The sequence below is a fragment of the Rhinatrema bivittatum genome, chromosome 7 (genome assembly GCF_901001135.1).
Source record: "Rhinatrema bivittatum chromosome 7, aRhiBiv1.1, whole genome shotgun sequence".
Taxonomy (NCBI): Eukaryota; Metazoa; Chordata; class Amphibia; order Gymnophiona; family Rhinatrematidae; genus Rhinatrema; species Rhinatrema bivittatum.
In genome coordinates this window covers 255,946,203-255,966,902 of record NC_042621.1, presented here as the reverse complement: position 1 = coordinate 255,966,902, position 20,700 = coordinate 255,946,203, and the positions used below count along the sequence as shown (strand labels likewise).

At 47.9% G+C, this 20,700-nt stretch overlaps 1 protein-coding gene across 3 annotated transcripts in view; it reads right to left on the bottom strand.

The window, feature by feature from the left end:
- Nucleotides 1–20,700, bottom strand: part of LOC115095839 (cytochrome c oxidase assembly protein COX15 homolog) — a 41,554-nt gene that overhangs the window by 7,245 nt on the left and 13,609 nt on the right. For all 3 annotated transcript variants that reach the window (XM_029610082.1, XM_029610079.1, XM_029610080.1), the window contains exons 5-8: nt 20,467–20,634; nt 11,654–11,735; nt 11,095–11,249; nt 8,415–8,528 (exon numbers count right to left, since the gene is read on the bottom strand). In XM_029610082.1, the coding sequence (XP_029465942.1) occupies nt 8,415–8,528; nt 11,095–11,249; nt 11,654–11,735; nt 20,467–20,634 (519 nt within the window). The remainder of the gene's footprint in view (nt 1–8,414; nt 8,529–11,094; nt 11,250–11,653; nt 11,736–20,466; nt 20,635–20,700) is intronic.

Sequence of the window (20,700 nt, the reverse complement as noted above, 5' to 3'; positions counted from 1 at the left end):
CGTTCCCCAACGGCGAACCAGGAGCGTCATCGCCTCGTCGGAAAGGGACCATTCGCCGGGGTCCAACCGCTGACGACTCAGGTAATCCGCTTGAACGTTGTCCACGCCGGCGATGTGGGAGGCCGCGAGCCGAACCAGATGAAGTTCCGCCCATTCCATCAGGAGCGTGGTTTCGGCGGAGACCTGTTCGCTCCTCGTCCCGCCTTGACGATTGATGTACGCCACCGTGGTGGCGTTGTCCGAAAGAACCCTTACCTCTCGGTTCTGAATCAGGGGGAGGAAACGTCGAAGTGCGAGGCGTACTGCTCTGGTCTCCAGACGATTGATCGGCCACCCCGCCTCCTCCGGGGACCACGTCCCCTGTGTGGCGCTTCGTTCACAGACAGCGCCCCACCCCACGAGGCTGGCGTCGGTGGTCACGATCACCCAAGAGGGAACGTCGAGGGAGACGCCTCGGGCCAGGTGAGCCGGGACCAGCCACCACTCCAGACTGTCTCGAGCTGACTGAGGGAGGGGTAGAACCACCTGATACTCCTGTGACACCGGTTTCCATCGCGACAGCAGGGACGCCTGCAGTGGACGTAGGTGAGCAAACGCCCAGGGCACCATGTCGATGGTGGACCCCATCACTCCCAGAAGCTGTAGATAATTCCAAGCGGTGGGTTCCGACAAAGCCGCGAACTGACGGACGTGCTCCCTCAAGGAGAGTGCCTTGTCCGCACGCAGGAAGACCATGCCTTGCTGAGTGTCGAAGGTCGCCCCCAGAAAATCCAAGCGTTGGGATGGGACGAGGGAACTCTTGGGGAGATTCACAACCCAGCCCAGAGAGCGAAGCATCTCCAAGACTCTGGCCACCGAGGCCTGTCCATGTGAAAAGGACTTCGCCCGCACCAGCCAGTCGTCCAGGTAGGGACCGCTGCAACCACCACCATGATCTTGGTGAAGGTCCGCGGAGCCGTTGTGAGCCCGAAGGGTAGGGCCTGAAACTGAAAGTGCTAACAGAGGATCTTGAAACGTAGGTAGCGTCTGTGGTCCGGACGTATCGGGATGTGCAGATACGCCTCTGTCAGATCCAGGGAAGCCAAGAACTCCCCCTGGTGTACCGCAGCAATCACTGAATCGGGTGACCCGCAGAGAACGGTTCACTTCCTTCAGATCCAGTATGGGCCGGAACGAGCCGTCCTTTTTGGGAACCACGAAGTAGATGGAATAATGGCCCGAGCCCACCTCGGCGAAAGGAACGGGAACGATAGCCTCTATGGCTTGCAGACGGTCTAGTGTCTGTTGAACCGCCATCCGTTTGAGGTCGGAGCCATCCGTTTGAGGTCGGAGCCGCACGGAGAGAAGAGAAATCTGTCTCGAGGAAGACGGACAAATTCCAATGCGTAACCGTATTGGATGGTGTCCAGGACCCACTCATCTGAAGTAATCTTCACCCACTCCTCGACGAAATCTGTGAGTCGGCCCCCGATGGGCGGACAGGAGGAGTGGGTCGGTATGTATAGCAGTAATGAAGAGGCCTCAGACAGCTTTCATCGCAGGCAGGAAGAGAGAAGGCAAAGAGGCAAAGAGGGTTTGTCCTCCCGAGCCTCTTCCTTTTATTGTACATTCATACAAAGGCAGATGATGTGTCATTACATGATTGGCTACTTTCCCATAGCAACAGAAGAGTCATTACACCATTGGCTTTGGCTCAGGGGGTGTGCACGGATCATATCATTGGCTGCTGAAATCTATACCTCCTGACTTTGTCCTGCCTCTGACTAGGGAAAACCCAGCCCCTCCCCCAGGAATTCAGGGCCAACAGGTATCCTTTCCCAGGCAGAGACTTAAGCACAAGTGATGCTTTTATTCAGGCAAATGTCAGGGAGAAGGGAAGTTAAAGTTTAAACCTGATGAAATGGCTTGCTGGCAAGCGCATATTTCCCACAGTATGGCATCATTGGGTAGATTTGCCGGGGGGGGGGGGGGGTTCCCCTGGCCCGAGCCCTCTCTCGCGGGCCTCCGCCCACGAAAGGACCGCGGCCACGGTTGGGATCTATTGGGAGCAGCGCGAGGATTGGACTGCCGGTAGGATCTATAGCGTCGCTGTGCTCGAGACCTGGTTCTGGTGGAGGCAAATGGCCTATAAGGCCTCTGCCGATCTTCGGGTAGACGATGCACTGCATTTTCCCCCAGTGACTTCATGATCTGATCCAGGTCGTTCCCAAAAAGAAACTTCCCACGAAAGGGAAGGGATCCCAGGCTCGATTTGGAGGAGGCGTCCGCAGATCAATTCCGGAGCCACAGGAGGCGACGAGCCGCCACCACCAACACCATGGAGCGGGCCAGAACGCGAAAAAGGTCATACAGAGCATCCGCCCCGTAAGCGATGGCAGATTCCAGGCTGTCGGCCTGAGCTGCTTCTTCCGGAGGCAACTGTTGCGACGTCAGGAGTTGCTGGACCCAGAGAAGGCTAGCCCTCTGGGTCAAAGAACTGCACATGACAGCTCGCATCCCTAGGGCCGAAACCTCAAACACCCTCTTGAGGAATGTCTCCAATTTGCGGTCTTGTGTGTCCCGTAGGGCCGTCCCGCCCGTCACCGGGATCGTAGTTCGCTTAGTCACCGCTGAGACCGCCGAGTCCACCTTAGGGAAACGGATGAGATCTAAGAAATCCTCTGGCAAAGGATATAATTTTTCCATGGCCCGGGTGACCCTCAATGCCGCTTCAGGGACGTCCCATTCCCCCGTGAGGAGCTGGAGAAAAGACTCATGGACCGGGAAAGCTTTAGCCCTAGGCCTGAGGGCGGCCAGGACCGGGTCCCCTTTCTTGGAGCATGTTGCGACCGCCGGAGCCACAGCACCGGGGGGTCCGGTGGAGGATCCAGATCTAGCTCTTGAAGGGTCTGATGAAGCAGGTCTTCTAATTCCTCCTTATGGAAGATCCGCAAGGCTCGCGGGTCGTCGCCCTCCGTTTGCCCCTCCAATTGCGCCGGATCCGGAGGGTCCGAAGGGTTAGGGCCCGAGGAGGGAGCCGCTCCCGCCACTGGAGGCTGGGATGGCAAAGCCGAGGAGCTTGTGGCTGGCCCAGCCGAGGTCAGGGGCCCGGAGGCCGGAAACGAGAGCTTGGGAACTTTGGGAGCAGGAGGCCCCGAGGGGGCTCCCCCCGGCTCTGTCAGGCCCTGCAGGTAAGCCGTGTGCATCTTTAAAATGAAGTCCGGGGAAAAAAACGGCAGGCTGGCTGAAGTCGCAGCCGCAGGGGCCCCTTGCGGTGGTCGGGCCGGTAGAGCTTCCTCGGGGCTTCGGTGCAGGCGGAGGGCGCCACGAACTGAATCTGTTTCTTCCGGAGCGTGTTATGAGGGAAAATCCCGCTCCAAAATGGCCGCCGTTCCCGCCATTGGTGAGGACGTGGCCAGCCTGCTCATCCCTGGCTGAGGTGAGGAGGGCGCTGGGCGCGAACCCGAGCCACGCGAACCACCTTCCCCTTCAGGGAGGCAGCGCGGGCAAACTCCCTCCTTCGAAAAACGAGACCCTGCCTCACCGCAGGTCTCGCAGCGGGAAAAGCGCGGCATGAAGAAGCCGCTATGAGAAATCGCCTCGGGGGGGGGGGGGGGGGGGGGGGGGCAAAAAGGAAGCGCACCGCGGGGGGGCCGAAAGGCCGACACAACCCGCCTGACAGATCCTTAGGCGCCGGCGGGAAAAACCGCTAGCGGCGCGCCCAGGCCCGAGATAACGTTCGCCGGGCCACAGGACCGTCAAGGACCGCGTGAGAGAGCCGGGTGTACCGGCAAACTCCGACAAGTGAAGAGAAAAGCTGCAAGAGAAAAATCACACAGAAAATAACACTTACCCCAAGCGTAGGAAAGTGAAACTGCAGGAGGAGGCAGAACAGAGCAGCACGCCTCCTCAAATCACTGACAGAATAAAAATTATTTTTTTTTTTTCAATTAACTTGATCCAAATTGTTAGCTAGCAAAGAAAAGACAGGCAGAACTCAAAGAAAAGTAGAAAGAGACTCAAAAAACTGTCAGACTGGGGAAGCACTGTTTCCCCAACTCACATCTGCTGGAGTCAGAAAGATACTGAGCTCCAGCAGAGGGTGAGCTGGTATAGGAGGCGGAGCCCTCGAGCTCTGTTCTGACTCCATCTGCTGGACGGGGGACATAACCCACCGTCTGGACTGATCCTGGTACGTACAGGGAACGGATGTTCTTTGCAAATGAGTATATGCAGATAGACTTCGGTCAGATCGAGCGAAGTCAGAAACTCCCCCTTCTTTACCACCATTATTACTGACCACAATGTTTCCATTCTGACACAGGTCACCTGCAGAAACCGCTTGACCCCTTTCAGGTCTAAGATGGGATGAAATGAACCTTCCCTTTTTGGGGACCACAAAGTAAATGGAATAGGGTCCCGTACTCTCCTGTCCTTTGGGTACCAGGACCACAGCCTTCAACTTGACCAGCCGCTGTATGGTGGCCTGTATGGCTGTTCTTTTTTCCATGGAACCTTATGGGGAGACCATAAAAGCATCTGTAAGGGGATGGACCAGTTCCAAGGTACAGCTGCATAAAAAGTTAGGGGATGGGGGAGAGGATGCTGGCAACAGGAACTGCATAGCAACTTGGTTCATCCTTCACCGTGAACAGGCTGGAGATGATGGCTGATGGGGAAGAGTGTCAGCAATGCGAGAACCACTAGCAGAGCAGCATCACAGGCTGTTTTGCAGAGCCTATGATGCACCAGAGACTGCAGATGGAGTTCAAGCACCACAGAAGAAGCCCAAGGTGAGTGATCAGGACAAGTGCAGTGGGTAGACCAATGGTGGTCATGTTGCTTCAGGGAGGGGAATGGGATGGAGGGGAGGGGGGGTCAAAGGAGCCAAGTATGCACCTCCTAGAGTGCCACCTCCAGTACCCACTAAATCAGAAGTGGCTTGGGCCCACCTCTGATAACAACAAGATAAATATTTGCCTCTCTCTGGCACTGGAGAGTGGACACCCAAACTTCATGGGGCTTCCTGTTCTTCCCAACTGGAGATTCCATCCTTGCCAGATTTCTTTGACCGAAAAGACTGTGATCTCCCAAAAGAATAAAATCTGTGACTCCCTGACTGCCCCCCCCCCCCCCCCAAGGGAAAAAAAAAAAAAAAGACAAGTGTTGTAAAATCTACCGCTGGAAAAGGAGGACTGAGGGATTAACTTCTTATCCTCCAGCAATGTGGAATCACCTCACAGATTCACCATTTTCTCCAACTCATCCCTGAACGGAAGGTGGCCCTTGAAGGATAACTTTGTCAAATTAAACTTTGAAATGGTATCAGCAAACTAGTTACATAACTAGAGGAGGCACTGTGCTGCTGTGACCCCCCATGAGCCACCTTGCGTGCCAAATCATAGCCCGCATCCGCTAAAAAGGCAGCCCTGGGCTCTAGATAAGGCCCAGTCTCTCCCAGCAGCTGCTGAGCTTCCTGGGACAACTGCAAGCTGGCCCGTGTTACCATGCAGCAGCAAGGGAAGATCTGAAGACTCATGGCTAATCACTTCATAAGCTTGCTTCAGGATCGCTTCAATCTTGTGTTCCTGTGCATCTTTCAGGGCTGCTCCCACTTCTACCGGAATGATGGTTCTCTTAGATATTGAACACACCAGAGCATCCACTTTTGGAAACAGGAGCTGTTCTCTTGCCTTTGGGTCCATAGGATAAACATTCGGTCAAGGACCCACCGCCTTTAAAATTTGCTTCTGGAACACTCTACTCCAGATCAATCAGCTCTTGCACCATTTCATGAAGAGGGGAAAAAACAAAACCAAAAACAGGATGCCTTCCACAAACTGACCTTGATCGGATTCTTCTTCTGCGACATATCCAAATCTGGAGCTGTATCCTCACACCCAGCATCTTTAGCGTCTGAGTTATGTCTGGACAGCTCGTCCCTATGAAACGGGCGCAGCATGGTTCTATGCTGTTCTGCATCCAGATGAACCTCCCCTTCCTCCAAGAGGATGTCCCTGCCATCTGCTGAAGAGGACCCAGACTCCTCCCAGGAAATCATCAGATATCTTGATCTTCTTCCAATCGTTCCTTCCACAGTTTAGCTTGCTTGGGAGGGGAGGAGAAAATGGCCATATCTGGCAAAAAAGGAGCAGGGACAAGGTCATTTCTAAACCCCACGCTCAGTGACCGGGGGAAGAGACAGGTTCCTCTCCCTTCTACCGCATGGGAAGACCCCCAAGAGGCCAGGTTACCACAGACTAAGATCCTCCTGTAAAATCCCCTGAAGGCATCTCTCCCTGTGCCCCACACACCTCTGGCACAGATTGAGAAAATATTTAGGCTGCATTGCTCTCATATGACAGGCAGCACAAATTGGGAGTTTTCCCACACTGCCTGGCACCATCTTGAAATCACGTGATCCTGAAGCTGCTGGCCTAATGGCATTCTCCCGCTGTGTGGTACACTCAGTGCCAACGCTGTACTCAGATGCTGCAATCCTCTGCCGCTGGCAATTCAGATTGAAATCCTGCTATGATCCACTGTCAGCTCCTGCTCAGAAGATGTGAGCGGCAGCCGCACAGGAACAAGACCGGCCCCGTTTTCTCTTGTTTTTTGTTTGAAAAATTTGTCATCTGGCCACAGCACAAACGAAGACAACTTCCCCCCCACCTGCCCCAACAAATCCGGAGCCCAACCAAGGGAGAAGGAAGAGACAGGAAGCCACCCAGAAGGCAGGAGAACTGAGCCCAAAGCTTCCTTACGACCTGCAAGCAAGGCACTGCCTGCGGAGGGTGAGGGCTATCAGCCTTCACCTCACATCTTCCTCACTGGAACTCTCCTAAGCTGCTCAACTGAGGGAGGGAGACCTTTTATTACCTCAGGAGCTGCTAACAACCTGCCACAATCCTGGGAGGCTTATGTCCACAAGTAAGTATGCATGCTCATTATCTGCTGGAGATGGAGAATACTGGCAAGCTGATTTCAGTGCAGGGCTCTATGAGGTGGCATCAGCAAGTCAGTGATCTCCATCTCCTTCTGCTGGTAGGAGTTCATAACCCACTTGTGAAGACTGGCTTGGCTATATGATGAGGAAAAAAGCCTTGTGCATAAGGACAAACTCCAAAAAAAAATACCAGCAGTCCCCAGGTTCATCCTTAACATAAGAAATTGCCATACTGGCTCAGACAGAGGGTCCATCAAGCCCAGCATCCTGCTTCCAACAGTGGCCAATCCAGGATCCAAGTACCTGGCAAGTACCCTTGCCCAACTGGGCCCCGCTGTTGCAACAACTTTGCAGTAGGAGGCTCCTCCTCATCTCTGTGCTCTCACGTGCATCTATGGCACTCTAGGAGGTGCATACTTGGCTCCTTTGACCCCCCCCTCCCCTCCATCCCATTCCCCTCCTTGAAGCAACATGACTACCATTGGTCTACCCACTGCACTTGTCCTGATCACTCACCTTGGGCTTCTTCTGTGGTGCTTGAACTCCATCTGCAGTCTCTGGTGCATCATAGGCTCTGCAAAACAGCCTGTGATGCTGCTCTGCTAGTGGTTCTCGCATTGCTGACACTCTTCCCCATCAGCCATCATCTCCAGCCTGTTCACGGTGGAGGATGAGTCAAGTTGCTATGCAGTTCCTGTTGCCAGCATCCTCTCCCCCATCCCCTAACTTTATGCAGGCATTTGGCTAGCAGACTAAACCAGTTCCATATGGGAAGTGTATTTCTTTCAGGAAGGGAAGAACAAGCCAGTCCTGGCCATAGTCTCACTACTCCCTCTACTTGGTTTGTGTTCTACTAGGGAGAACGACCCAGCACTGGGCCATCAACCTAGAAACATGAACTTCTCTTCCCGCAATCCCAGACCATTCACCACCATCTGCTAGAAACAGAGAACTACCGGCACCCTGTCCCGCTACACCAGAATTTGACATCAGAAAGAAACAAGAAAGTTTCTGCCTCCATCTGCTGGTGAGGAGTGGTAACCCATTTAGCTGAACTGGTCTGGTAGGACAATTAGGAATTATGTATTCATGGTAGAATGCAAGGAGACCTCATTATGCTTTGATGAAATATATAAAAACTATTTAGATAGATTGCTCTCTCTCACTGTAATTGTTTGGTGATGACAGTCTGTATATAGAAATGCAGCTTAGTTTGGACTGCAGATTGTGAGCTGTGTACTATTGAACTTACATCGGCCCAACTCTAGTGACTAATTCTGTCCTCAGTGAGTAACAGACGCATCCAGCACTGGCCACCAGTGATCCAACTGCACTAGTATAGCAAGAAATTCCAGTGTCAGTGTCACACTGATCTGGTTTGAAAAGGGGTGTGCAGGTGGAGCGGAAGGAATTATTTGGACCTGTTTGCAGGGAAGAGTAGTTGGGATTGGTGAGACAAAATGTGGATCTCCCTCAAACAGTACTGTACCTGCAGATAAGCCACAGCCACGAGAGATGTTAATGCCATCTTTGTTCTTCGAGGCAGAGGGATCTTCCGAGAGAAAAGGTACAGTGCGGTAATAGCAGCCACCGAACTGATCCCCTGAAAGCAAGACAAAATAAACAAAGGAGCTTAATCACTTACAACTAACACTGAAAAGGTTCCAGCACCACAAGAAGTGCACTTAAAATGCACACGTGCAAAATGTTTTATATATGGTAAATGAGGCACTACAAGTCTACGGCCACAAAGAGGGGAGAAAATTTGGAAGGATATATTCGGAAAAAACTAGTTTAGATTCAGGGGTTCCCCAGGGTTCTTCTTTAATCAGTAACTCTTTTTAATATTTATATGTTGCCGCTATGTAAACTTATCTGGACTAGGAATTACATATTATATTATATATATATATGCCGATGATGTACAATTGTTAATTCCAATTAATGAATCTATTGATTAAACCCTGAAATTAGTAGAAATATATGATTCAGCCACTCAACAACTCCTAACTCACATGTGTTGAAGTATCAAAAAACAAAAGATTTTATTATTAAAGAAAAAAATGTCTTTAAATTAGCCAATTGTTTAATCCTGGTTACACTACAATTAAGTTAACTGACCATGTTTGTGATCTTGGAGTAATTTTTGATAGCAATCTTAATATGAAGAAACATATTAACCTTAAAATCAGGGACAGTTATAACAAAAACTTCACATTTTAAAAGTAACTAAAGCCGCTTCTCAATCAAAATGAATTTTGTTCAGTTCTTCAAACCCTGATTTTTTTCTAACTTAGATTACTGTAATGCACTTTTACTTGGTCTCCCAGTCAGTACATTGAGACCATTACAATTACTCCAAAATGCGTCAGCCAGAATTTTAACAGGAGGAAAAAAAATGTGATCATATTACTCCAACATCCATTGCCCTACATTGGTTACCTATTAAATATAGGATAGATTATAAAGTTCTCCGTCTACTACATAGATTCAATTTATAATGAAAAGATCGAATGGCTGAATGCTGCTATACATTTACATATTCCTCAAAGAAACCTGAGATCTGCTGATAAAGACTTCTTAGTAATTCCCTCAGTTCCCTCAGTAAAAACTGCTTTTCTGTACACCCTCCGACTTAATATCATAGCGATATTAAGTCGGAGGCCCCAAAAGTGTAAAAAAAAAAAAAAAAAAACAATCGGCCCGTGGCTCCCAAACCGGACGCTCAATTTTGCCGGCGTCCTGTTTACGAACCTGTGGCTGTCAGCGGGTTTGAGAATAGACGCCGAAAAAATTGAGCGTTGGCTGTCAAACCCGCTGACAGCCGCCACTCCTGTCAAAAAGGAGGCGCTAGGGACGCGTAGTGTCCCTAGCGCCTCCTTTTACCACAGCCCCTAATTTGCATAGGCCACCCTCCTGAATCACGCGCCTAGGAGAGTGGCCTGGGCGCTGGCTGGCTCTCCCGCATGTTTTTCTGTATCGGCCTGTTTAAAAGTTCAGTATTGAGCCTAGTGCATGTACTGCCCCCTGGTGGCTGCCTGTAATATCACTGTCATTTGCTGTATGACACCAGACAGACCCCTGTTTACACCATTAGATTGACTTTCAAATTGTGATTCCCAGTTTATTTTGCAAGAAGCAGACTGTCTTTATAATTATAATTAGCAGTTTATAAATTGCAAATGTAGGTGTTCATTTTCCAGCTAATTAGGGGTTCTTTGTGGGTACCAAATGTCAGTATTTTAGTTTTCATGGTACAGCTACTATTGCTGGGTACCTTTTCTGGTTGAATCAAATACATTCATTTGTGCAGCTGAGGAGTCGTTAGTGTTGAAAAGGCACAAAAACAAAGACAGGGGGGTCCAGGGTAGGCAAATGAGGGGTGAGAGTACTAGGGGGCAGATTTTAAGAGCCCTGCTCGCCGGTGCGCCTATTTTACATAGGCCTGCCGGCGCGCGCAGAGCCCCGGGACTCGCGTAAGTCCCGGGGTTTTCCAAGGGGGGGGGCGTGTCGGGGCCGCGCCCTCCGGAACCGCCCCCGGGTTGCATCTAGGCGCGCCAGCAGCCTGCTGGCGCGCGGGGATTTACTTCTCCCTCTGGGAGGCGTAAATCCCCCAACAAAGGTAGGGGGGGGGTGAGTTAGGTAGAGGAAGGAAGGGGAAGGTGAGGGGAGGGCGATAGCGAATTCCCTCCGAGGCCGCTCCGATTTCGGAGCGGCCTCGGAGGGAACGGAGGTAGGCTGCGCGGCTTGGCGCGCGCCGGCTACACAAAATCGGTAGCCTTGCGCGCGCCGATCCAGGATTTTAGCAGCTACGCGCGTATCTACTAAAATCCAGCGTACTTTTGTTTGCGCCTGATGCGCCTACAAAAGTACGCGAGGGCGCCCTTTTTGAAAATCTACCCCTAGAGGAAGTGGGAGTTTATTAGATAAAACACATTTTATTTTATCCACATTGGGGGTGGAAAATTAGAAGCCCTATTTTATAATCAAACGTACCCTTAACATCTATGGAGTCCAAAACCCAAAGTTTAATTTTCAAATCAGCAGCACCAGTTTCTTATAAGCAACAGAACTTGGTGAAATCCCTACTGTCCTAGCACTGCCCTGTAGGGCTATAGGCTAAAACAAGGCTACGTAGCCATGGGTGGAAAATTGTGAGGAACACATACCAGTATCCTGTGGTCAAACTGTACTGTCGTGGGGTTCTCAAAAACATTTTTCAGCACCGGTGAGAAGGTGAGAAGATCCTCAGGGATCCAGCGCTCTCCCATCTTAGGAAAAGAGTTGTAAACAAGGCCAGCATCTAGGCCTGCTACAAATGCACCTGCGATTAGAAAGCAGAGGGTTCAAAGAGTTAATGTATCTAGAACTAGCACTTAATTTCTCTGGAATTAATTCCTATCGAGAATAAACCAGGAGCTGAGGAACACTGCTGGTAACATTGGTTGCTCACGATACTGTGTGCAGTGTGCACTCATAGACAAATGAATCGCAGGAAAGGTGGGGGGGGGGGGGGGGGGGGAGGACAAATCACTCCTAAAAGGTGAGAATTTGAGCAACCAAGGAATGCTGTGCCAGAGGATAGCAGCATGCTGCCCTGCAGTGCTAGATAGCAGGTGCTCTAGTCCCATAATGGGGATCATGCAATTCTTTCCAGCAGAATTTCTGCTGGTTTATCCCCTGGGCCACAGGGATAAGGAAAAGTGAAGACCTTGCATTACTCTATACCTGAAAGCGCAGTGAAGAAAACCAGGCCTGCCGTCCAGTGAGCGAATCTTCGCAGTTTCAGCAGCTGGTGTGTTTCAGGTAACTGCAAAACAAAAACCAGGGACAGCAGTGTAAGAGACCTTGTTTCAAAAGTATCTGCAATGGAAAATTTAAACAGGAATTATAAGCAAGAGACAAAAAAATGTGGTAAATGGTCAGCACTTTCCAAAAAAAATAAGTCAATGAGAATTCCTGTGGCTATTTCAAAGGGCTTCTTGTTATCAGACCAGACATGTGCTATGCAGTACAGCCACAGCTGCTGAACTGGATACAAGAAAGTTGCTGGAACAGGAAGCATCACATTGGGGAGACTCGGAAGGGGCAGTTCAGGAAAGGAATGCAAACAGATACTGGGGCAGATGTTCAAAGGCCCGCGCGGTAAATCCTTCTGGATTTACGCGCGCAGGGCCCTCGCGCGCCGGCGCACCTATTTTGCATAGGCCGCCGGCGCGTGTAAGTCCCGGGGCTTCCTGTCGGGGGGCGCGTCGAGATGACGCCCCGTTTAGGGGGCGGCGACGTGGGCGTGGTTTTGGCCCGGGGTCGTTGCCGCGGCCTCCGGAACAGCCCCCGGGACCGGACCACGGAGCGGGGCACCCGGCCGACGCGCGCAAAGTTAAGGGGGGTGGGTTAGGTAGGGGAAGGGAGGGGAAGGTGCGGGGAGGGCGAAGGAAAGTTACCTCCGAGGCCGCTCCGAAATCGGAGCGGCCTTGGAGGGAACGGAGGCAGGCTGCGCGGCTCGGCGCGCGCAGGCTGCCGATTTTGCGCAGCCTTGCGCGCGCCGGCCCCAGATTTTATAAGATACGCGCGGCTACGCGTATATCTTATAAAATCAGGCGTACTTTTTAAAATCTGCCCCACTATTATCTTGCTAATTAACATTTGTTCATATTTTATCTGGTATTATCAGGAAAAACATCAGACCCATATCTGCTAGCAGACCATCACCAAATGTTAGATACAGAGGGCTACCCCAATCACCAATAACCCACACGTTCCATTCAGAACCACGTGGGTTATTTTATTTATGAATACACATTTCTTTATAGTCCTATCTAAAAATAGTTGAGAACAGTTACACAATTTTATGTAAAAAAAAAAAAAAAACAAAAAAAAAAAAAAGAAAAGGTTACAAGAAACAGAACCATGAATAAAATAAAACCCAAAATAGTAAATAAAATTATGAGCTCCATTACAAAATAAAACTACAGACACAGGAACAGAGCTCCCAAATTGTAAACAACCAAGTGAACTACTAATACAGTTAAAAAAAAAAAAAAAAAAAAAAAAAGATTGCGAGCATCAACATAAAACAAATATATACAAATTTTTAGCAGGAGAGAAAAATATATTTAGAAGATGTAGGCACCAGTCAAAAAGTTTTAGGAGTTAAGGAAAAAAAAAAAAAAAAGAAAAAGACGTTCCTTTTCTGCTCTGTTGTTGTTGCTATTATTTTGCTTGGGGTTTTTTTTTTTTTTCTTATCTATGAGGGGTTTTTTTTTTTTTTGCTTTTCCTTTACTTTTATTTTTACAATCCTTAAATTTAAGCACCAGGTGATCCAGCTGCTGGAAATTTTCCAGTTCTGTTAGCTTTTGCTATTCTTGGTGCATTGTAATACACTCTGTCCAGCACTACAAATGTGGAAAGTTAAAAATAATTCTTATCAAGACGACTTACCGTCTTGTGCCACAGAAGAAAGGAAGAGTCACAACTGTCTGATTATTAGCTATTTTATGAATGGAAATAGTTCCTTAACTTTTTCTTTTTGAATGGAAAATATTTTTCATGGGCTGGCCTGTTGGCTCAGTGCGGAAGAACCCTGGATCACGCTGAATTGGGTCATCCGTACCCCAAAATGAGTGGTGGGATGCTGCAGAGTCATCGTTCATAGCCTGCAATATGGGGGAGGGGAAGGGCATCATGGGCATTGCTACAGGCAACACCTGGTGGGCGGATTTATAGCTCACGATGCAGGGTTCCAGGAGAAGCCCTGATGCATGTAATGCTGTAATGACCAGACTAGGAACAAATCCATTAAAATTGGGGAAAACCCTGCAGAGAGTTGCAAATGAAGGCTCAAGGTGTAAGAATCCCTACTTTGTTTCTGACTGAACTGGAAGAAAAAGAAAAAAAAAAAAAGAGGAACTATCGCATAATAAAAAAAAATCTCTCTTATATACACAACACAATCTATTATTATTAATAATATAGCACATACCTGATTGTATGCAGTGCTGTACCCAGAAACAAAAGGCCCATATTCAGTTGCTGACTGGCTAGGATTAACTTATCTTTGCAGAGATATTTAGTGACATGGGCATGCTGATTTATTGCAAAGTATCTTAAAGTTAGCTGGAGAAGTTTATCTGGCCAACTTTAAGACAGCTCTTTGGATGTTCCAAAATTATCCAGCTGAGTTAGCCCAATAATGCTGAAAATTGGCATTTATCTAGCTAACTCAGTTGGATAACTAACTCTTCTCTAACATGCCTTACCCTGATTTAGATGGGTAACTTGGGGCTGGCCAGTACAACAGGATTTTCAGATCCTGCCATCTATCTGGCTGTCTGAACTTAGGAGGACAAATGACTCTGAATATCGGCATTAAATAGTCAGACTGTAAACTTCAAGGGGTAGAGACTATCTATTCAAGGCAGACAGGGCACCCTATTGGTCTCCATACAGTACTACAATGAAATGAGACACTTAAAACAAAAATCTGTCTTCCTAATGTGCTTTGTTCTTTTCCATTTACCTGAGTGATCACCATGTGCTTCATACAAACAGAATATGACATGAGGATCATTAAGCCTATCTAGTCTGTCCACTCTTACTCTTGGTGCAATGCATAAGAACACAAGACTTGCCATACCAGGTCAGACCAAAAAGGTCCATCAAGCCCAGTAACCTGTTTCCAACAGTGGCCAATCCAGGTCACAAGTACCTTGCAAGATCCCAAGGCGTAGATAGATTCCAAGCTGCTTATCTCAAGAACAAGCAGTGGATTTCTGCAACTCTGCCTTAATAATGGTTAATGGACTTTTCCTCCAAGAGCCTGTCCAAACCTTTTTTTGAACACAGCTACGCTAATAGCTTTCACCACATCCTCTGGCAAAAAATTCCAGAGCTTAATTATGTGTTGAGTAAAAAAAAATATTCTCTCTTAGTAGATAATACATTTAAAACTACTAACTTCATTATGTGTCCCATGGTATTTGTACTTTTCGAAAGAGTGAACAGATTGCATTCTCATTCCACTCATTATTTTATAGACCTTTATCATATCTCCCCTGAGCCATCTCTTCTCCAAGTTGAAAAGTCCTAGCCTCTTTAATCTTTCCTCATAGGGGACTCATTCCATCCCTTTTATTATTTTGGTACCCTTTTCTCTGTATCTTTTCCAATTCTGCTATATCTTTTTTGAGATGTGGTGACCAGAACTGCACACAATACTCAAGATGAGATCGCACCATGGAGCGATACAGGGGCATTATAATATTTTTTGTTTTATTCTCCATTTCTTTCCTAATAAATCTTTAGCATTTTTTATTATCTTTGACTATTTATCATTTACATAGATAAATATCAAAAGGTATATTCTGGACAACAAAGGAAAATACAATAAGTATAACAGGAATAATCATTAATGTAACAGAATTCAGGCCCACATCTAGTGGGAATAAACATAAGTAATTACCTAAAGGAAAATACAATATTAATCACTGCAGCTATACATACATACATACAAACAAATGACTACTATTCCCTGTTAAGTAACTATCTGTAGTAACCACTGAGGATTTATCATTCAAAAAGGTCTCCAAGAGAACTGGATCTAGGAACACATACAATTTCCCTTGGTAAGTTACCAGACACTTAGAGGGAAACGAGGAAAAAAGTAGCACCAAGTGAAATTTTACGCTGCTTATATGAAAAAGAACTTCCTACAAAGCTGAGTTTCTCGGGATACATCGGGAACACGAGAACCTTTTGACCACAAAATTCTACGAATTTAAATTTAAAGTATTGTTTAAAGATTAAATCCTTATCCATAACCACTACAAAGGTAACCAATAAGGTGGCTCTTTTAGCTATAACATCCTGAGAGTCCTGGAGAAACTCCAACACATCCAGACTATTATCTAATGCTAAATTATTGGTGCCCCCATCAAGACTCTGCACATGCTTATATTCCGGAAGATAATAGCATTTAGATAACTTGATCTCTTTATCCTGAACAATTAGTAAAACTTCACTGATATATTTCCTAAACAATTCTGTGACAATCTAGCTTTTGATCCCAGTTACCAATATCCCTTGTTCGATGTAATGCATTCATTTATGCGTTTTTGTTTCACTGTAAACTGATCTGATATGTTCGTTTGCACATGAATGTCGGTATATAAAAGTTCCAAATAAAAAGTTCACAAACCTTAAGTTCTTATTTCTCATAGAATTGAACAACTAGATAATGCTATTATGTAAACATAAGCTATCTTTAATGCTCGTTGCGATAACAGATTGTATGTTATTAGTGGTTATTAGTGCCCCTCTATTGCAGCTGTTCTATGTTCTAAGTCCAGAAACGTTTTAGAGGCTTTTACAGTATAATCAGATAATTGGGAGACAGGTTAAGAAACGACAGCCTCCATTCCCGAGACTGCTCTCCAAATGTCTTAGAGTTACGTTCTCTGGTTCTTCCGGATCACCTGGTAGATGTAATTTATTCTCTAACAGCTGAATAACTGGTTTAGGGATCGGGAGCATAATTCAAGATCTTCATTTTCCAATTGCTGATGGACACTGGTCTGGATAACTAAATCCTGACTCTGAGACCTCGGACTTGGGATCCCAGCGGAAAAGTAACGCCCTCTGCAAAGGCCTCAAATGAGCGAACGCCCAGGGAACCAACTCCAGAGTAGAAGCCATAGAACCAAGAACCTGTAAGTAGTCCCAAACTCTGGGCAAGGGGAGGGCCATCAGACGGTGAACCTGAGTCATCAGTTTGGTCATTCTCTGCACGGGAAGGAAAGCCTTGCCCACCACCGTGTCGAAACGTGCACCCAGGAACTCAAACACTTGCGACGGAACCAGCTGACTCTTGGGGAATTTGACAACCCCGCCGAGTGACTGAAGACGCAGTAACACCGACTGAACTGCCTGCCTGCAAAGGTGTTGAGACTTCACCCGAACCAGCCACTCATCCAAATAGGGATGAACCAGAATCCCCTCTCGAAGAGCCGCTGCTACCACCACCATTACCTTGGTGAATACAAGAGGCGCTGTTGCCAGACCAAACGGGAGCACTTGAAACTGATAATGCTCACTTAGCACCATGAACCAGAGAAACCTTTGATGGTGCTCCTGTATGCCGATATGCAGATACGCCTCCGTCAGATCTAGAGGCCAAAAATTCGCCTTTGTGGACGACCGCGATGTTGGACCTCAAGGTTTCCATGCGAAAACGGGGAACCCGAAGGGCCCTCTTAACTTTATTCAAGTCCAGGATCAGACGGAATGAGCCCTCCTTTTGGGAACTATGAAGTAAATGGAGTATCTGCCGGTCTGGCACTCGCCCGGCGGGACTGGAACGATCGCTCCCAGGTCCTTCAAATGACCCAGGGTCTGGAGTACCACTTGCCGTTTTGCCCGAGACCTGCAAGGAGATACCAAGAAAAGATCCCGCAGTGGGCGAGCAAAATCTAAAGCGTAACCGCAATTTATAATGTTTAAGACCCATTGATCCGACGTGATCTTGACCCATTCCTCTCGAAAGAGAGAGAGACGGCCCCCGATCACCGGAACGGAGGAATGGGCCGGCGCACCTTCATTGGGATTTGGTGTTGGAGAATCCTTGGGAAGTTCGTCTCGGGGAGGCCGCCTGCCTCGAAAGGAACGGGCCCAAGCCTGGGACCTCGATGGCGCTTGTCGAGGAGGAAACGACGGGGCCCGACTAGACCGAAAATGCCGCTGGCCCCGGAAATGACCCCTATAGGAACTGTCCTCCGGCAATTTGTAAACCTTGTTCTCCCCCCAAGTCCTTGATAAGATTTTCCAGGTCGTCTCCAAATAAGAGTTTCCCCTTAAATGGGAAAGATCCCAACTGAGACTTGGAAGAGACGTCAGCTGACCAATTGCGCAGCCAAGCAATCTCCTCGCTGCCACAGCGGAAGACATTCTCAGAAGATCATACAGAGCATCAGCCGTTTAAGTGACCGCTGCTTCCATCCGGTCCGCCTGTTCCGCCTCTGCCGGGGGAAGTTCCTGTGCCGTAAGCAGCTGCTGTATCCATCTAAGGGTAGCTCTCTGCATGAGACTACTGCAGATGGCTGCCCTAACCCCAAGCGCTGACACTTCAAATATTCTCTTAAGAAGAATCTCGAGTTTCCTGTCCTGTAGATCCTTGAGGGCAGCTCCGCCTGTCACCGGAATAGTGGTGTGCTTGGCGATGGCCGATATGGCTGCATCCACTTTAGGAATTTTAAGGAGTTCCAAGAACTCATCCAGGAGCGGCTAGAGCTTCTCCATGGCCCTGCTAACGCGTAGAGTGGCTTCCAGGGCATCCCATTCCAGAGTCATGAGCTGTAACAGGCTTGGGTGGAACGGAAAAGATATAGGAAGGGCTCGAAGACCTGACAATTTATTTATTTAATAGCATTTATATACCGACGTACGTTGGGAACATCTCATCGGTTTACAAAGAACAAAACTAGCAACAGGCTTTACAAGGAACAAGAAACTGTATGAACAAGTAATGTAAGGAGAAAAGGGATCTTAGGGGAACAAAAGAACTAGAGGAAAATAGGAGTGCTGATCTGCCACCGATTGTGGAGCTGGAAGATCAAGCTCAGTAAGCACATGCGGGATTAGAGGATGCAGCTCGTCCCTCCTGAACAGCTGGAGCACCCGTGAATCATCCCCCTCAACCGGAGCGGAATTATCCACCTTCGCGCCCGGATCCGCAGCGGGATCTTGGGGCGCGGGGGTCAGACGAAGGAGCTAGCGTTGCCCCTGCACCAGGGAATGGCCGAGGTATAGGAGCCCAGAGCACCTCCTGATTGTCAGCAGGCCTGGGTCTCTTTGATGGAGGAGGTTGCTGTGAAATCAAATCAGCTTCTGCCTCCATATAAGCCTTATGTAAGAGCAGTACAAATTCGGGCCGATACAGTAAAGATGCGGGAGAGCGGACTCCAACACTGTTAGCTCTTGTACCAAACCCTGTGTTTCAAAATTGGCTCCCAACTTGTTGGTTCTTGTACCATCTGCTCCATGAAGCAGCCATTTATTTCATCCAGGAACTTTACTTCTCTAGCATATTCTGATGTGACGTTCACCCAGTCAATACTGGGGTAATTGAAATCACCCGTTATTACTGTGCTACTATTTTGTTAGCCTCCCTAATTTCTTTTAGCATTTCATTGTCTGTTAGTTCATTCTGGCCATGTGGACGGTAATTCACCCCCTCCTCTACTATTTTTATTTCCTTTATGAATTTATATATATAAAAAAAAAAAAAAAAAAAAGAGATAGAACATTGTTTTGTTTCCTGCAAAACTAAATGTTATCCTGTTTGACTCAATGCTCTCTTTTACATATAGTGCCAAACCTCCACCAATTTGATCCATCTTATTTTGATATAAATTTGTACCCTGGTATCAGTGTCCCATTGATTATCTTCCTTCCTCTAGGTCTCCTAGATGCCAACTATATCTACCTCTTCATCCAGTAATAATCACTAATTCTCCCGTCTTATTTTTTGGACTTCTAGCATTTGTATACAAACATTTCAAAGTATGCTCAACTTGCTCATCAGTTGACAAGGGTAATTTGGAATCTTTCTGCATTTAAAGGCACCTGGTCCCCTTTGGCATTTATTGCATCCTCTCTACTGGGATGCCCTATTTTCCCTGCTCTCTTAGTATCCTTCAAAGATACATCATTCCAAACCATGCGCTTTTAAGCGATTGCCGGCTTTCCCCCATCATCTAGTTTAAAAACTTTAAAAAGGAGAGCGCACAGGTTAGTGCCAGCAGCCTGGTTTCACTCTGGTTAAGGTAGAGCCGCCCCCCAACCGAAATGAAGCCCAGTTCCTAATGAACCCAAAACCCTCTTCCCTGCATTGTCATCTCATCCACGCTTTGAGACTCTGGAGCCCTGCATGTAGAACAGGGAGTATTTCAGAGAATGCTACCCTGGAGGTTTGGGATTTCAGCTTTCTACCTAAAATCCTAAATTTGGCTTCTAGAACCTCCCTCCTGCACTTTCCTTTGTCATGTATCAAGACAGGCGGCTCCTCTCCATGCCATAGACCGCAGCTGATCTCTGGCTTTCCCCTCACATCTTCACAACCAGGGTCCCTCTGTGTTTACCCCAGGCGGTCTTCAGTTCCATTACTGTTTGTCTCCATCACCTCCACTGGGAGGACAGTCCATGCATCCACTAGCCCTTCTGAGAAGAAATATTTTCTGATGTTGCACCAGAGTCTGTCCTCCTGCACTTTATACTATGACCTCTTGTTCTAGAATTTTATCTCTTGGGGGGGGGGGGGGGGGGGGAAAAAAAATAAAAAAAAGTTGGCTTCCTGTGCCACAGAGTATATGAAGTACTGCCATGGACTACAGCACTGCTATACACCGGAAGCTGAAAAATATGAAGAGGCATCACTCTGCTTCTTCCAGATCAAGAGAAAGGCTTCCCTTTATGTCACCTGCATAGATCACACTGAGTTGTGTATTAAATAATCTAACATAGAAAGAGCACAAAATCCTTCTCTTACCTTATGTTGTGGAAGCAGCAGGGACAATCCATTCCAGAGACTGGCACAGTACAGAACCAGTGCTGAGCCCAAGTGGGCAGCTAGTCTGTACTGACTCACTCGCGGGATGTCATAAGAATCTGGCTTTTCTTCCAGTCCACTTTTTACCATGTACCATCCAAGCAGCCCCTGCCAGAAGACAACTAGTCAAGCTCATTAAACAGGAACATGGATAAGCTATAGCAAAATCACCAC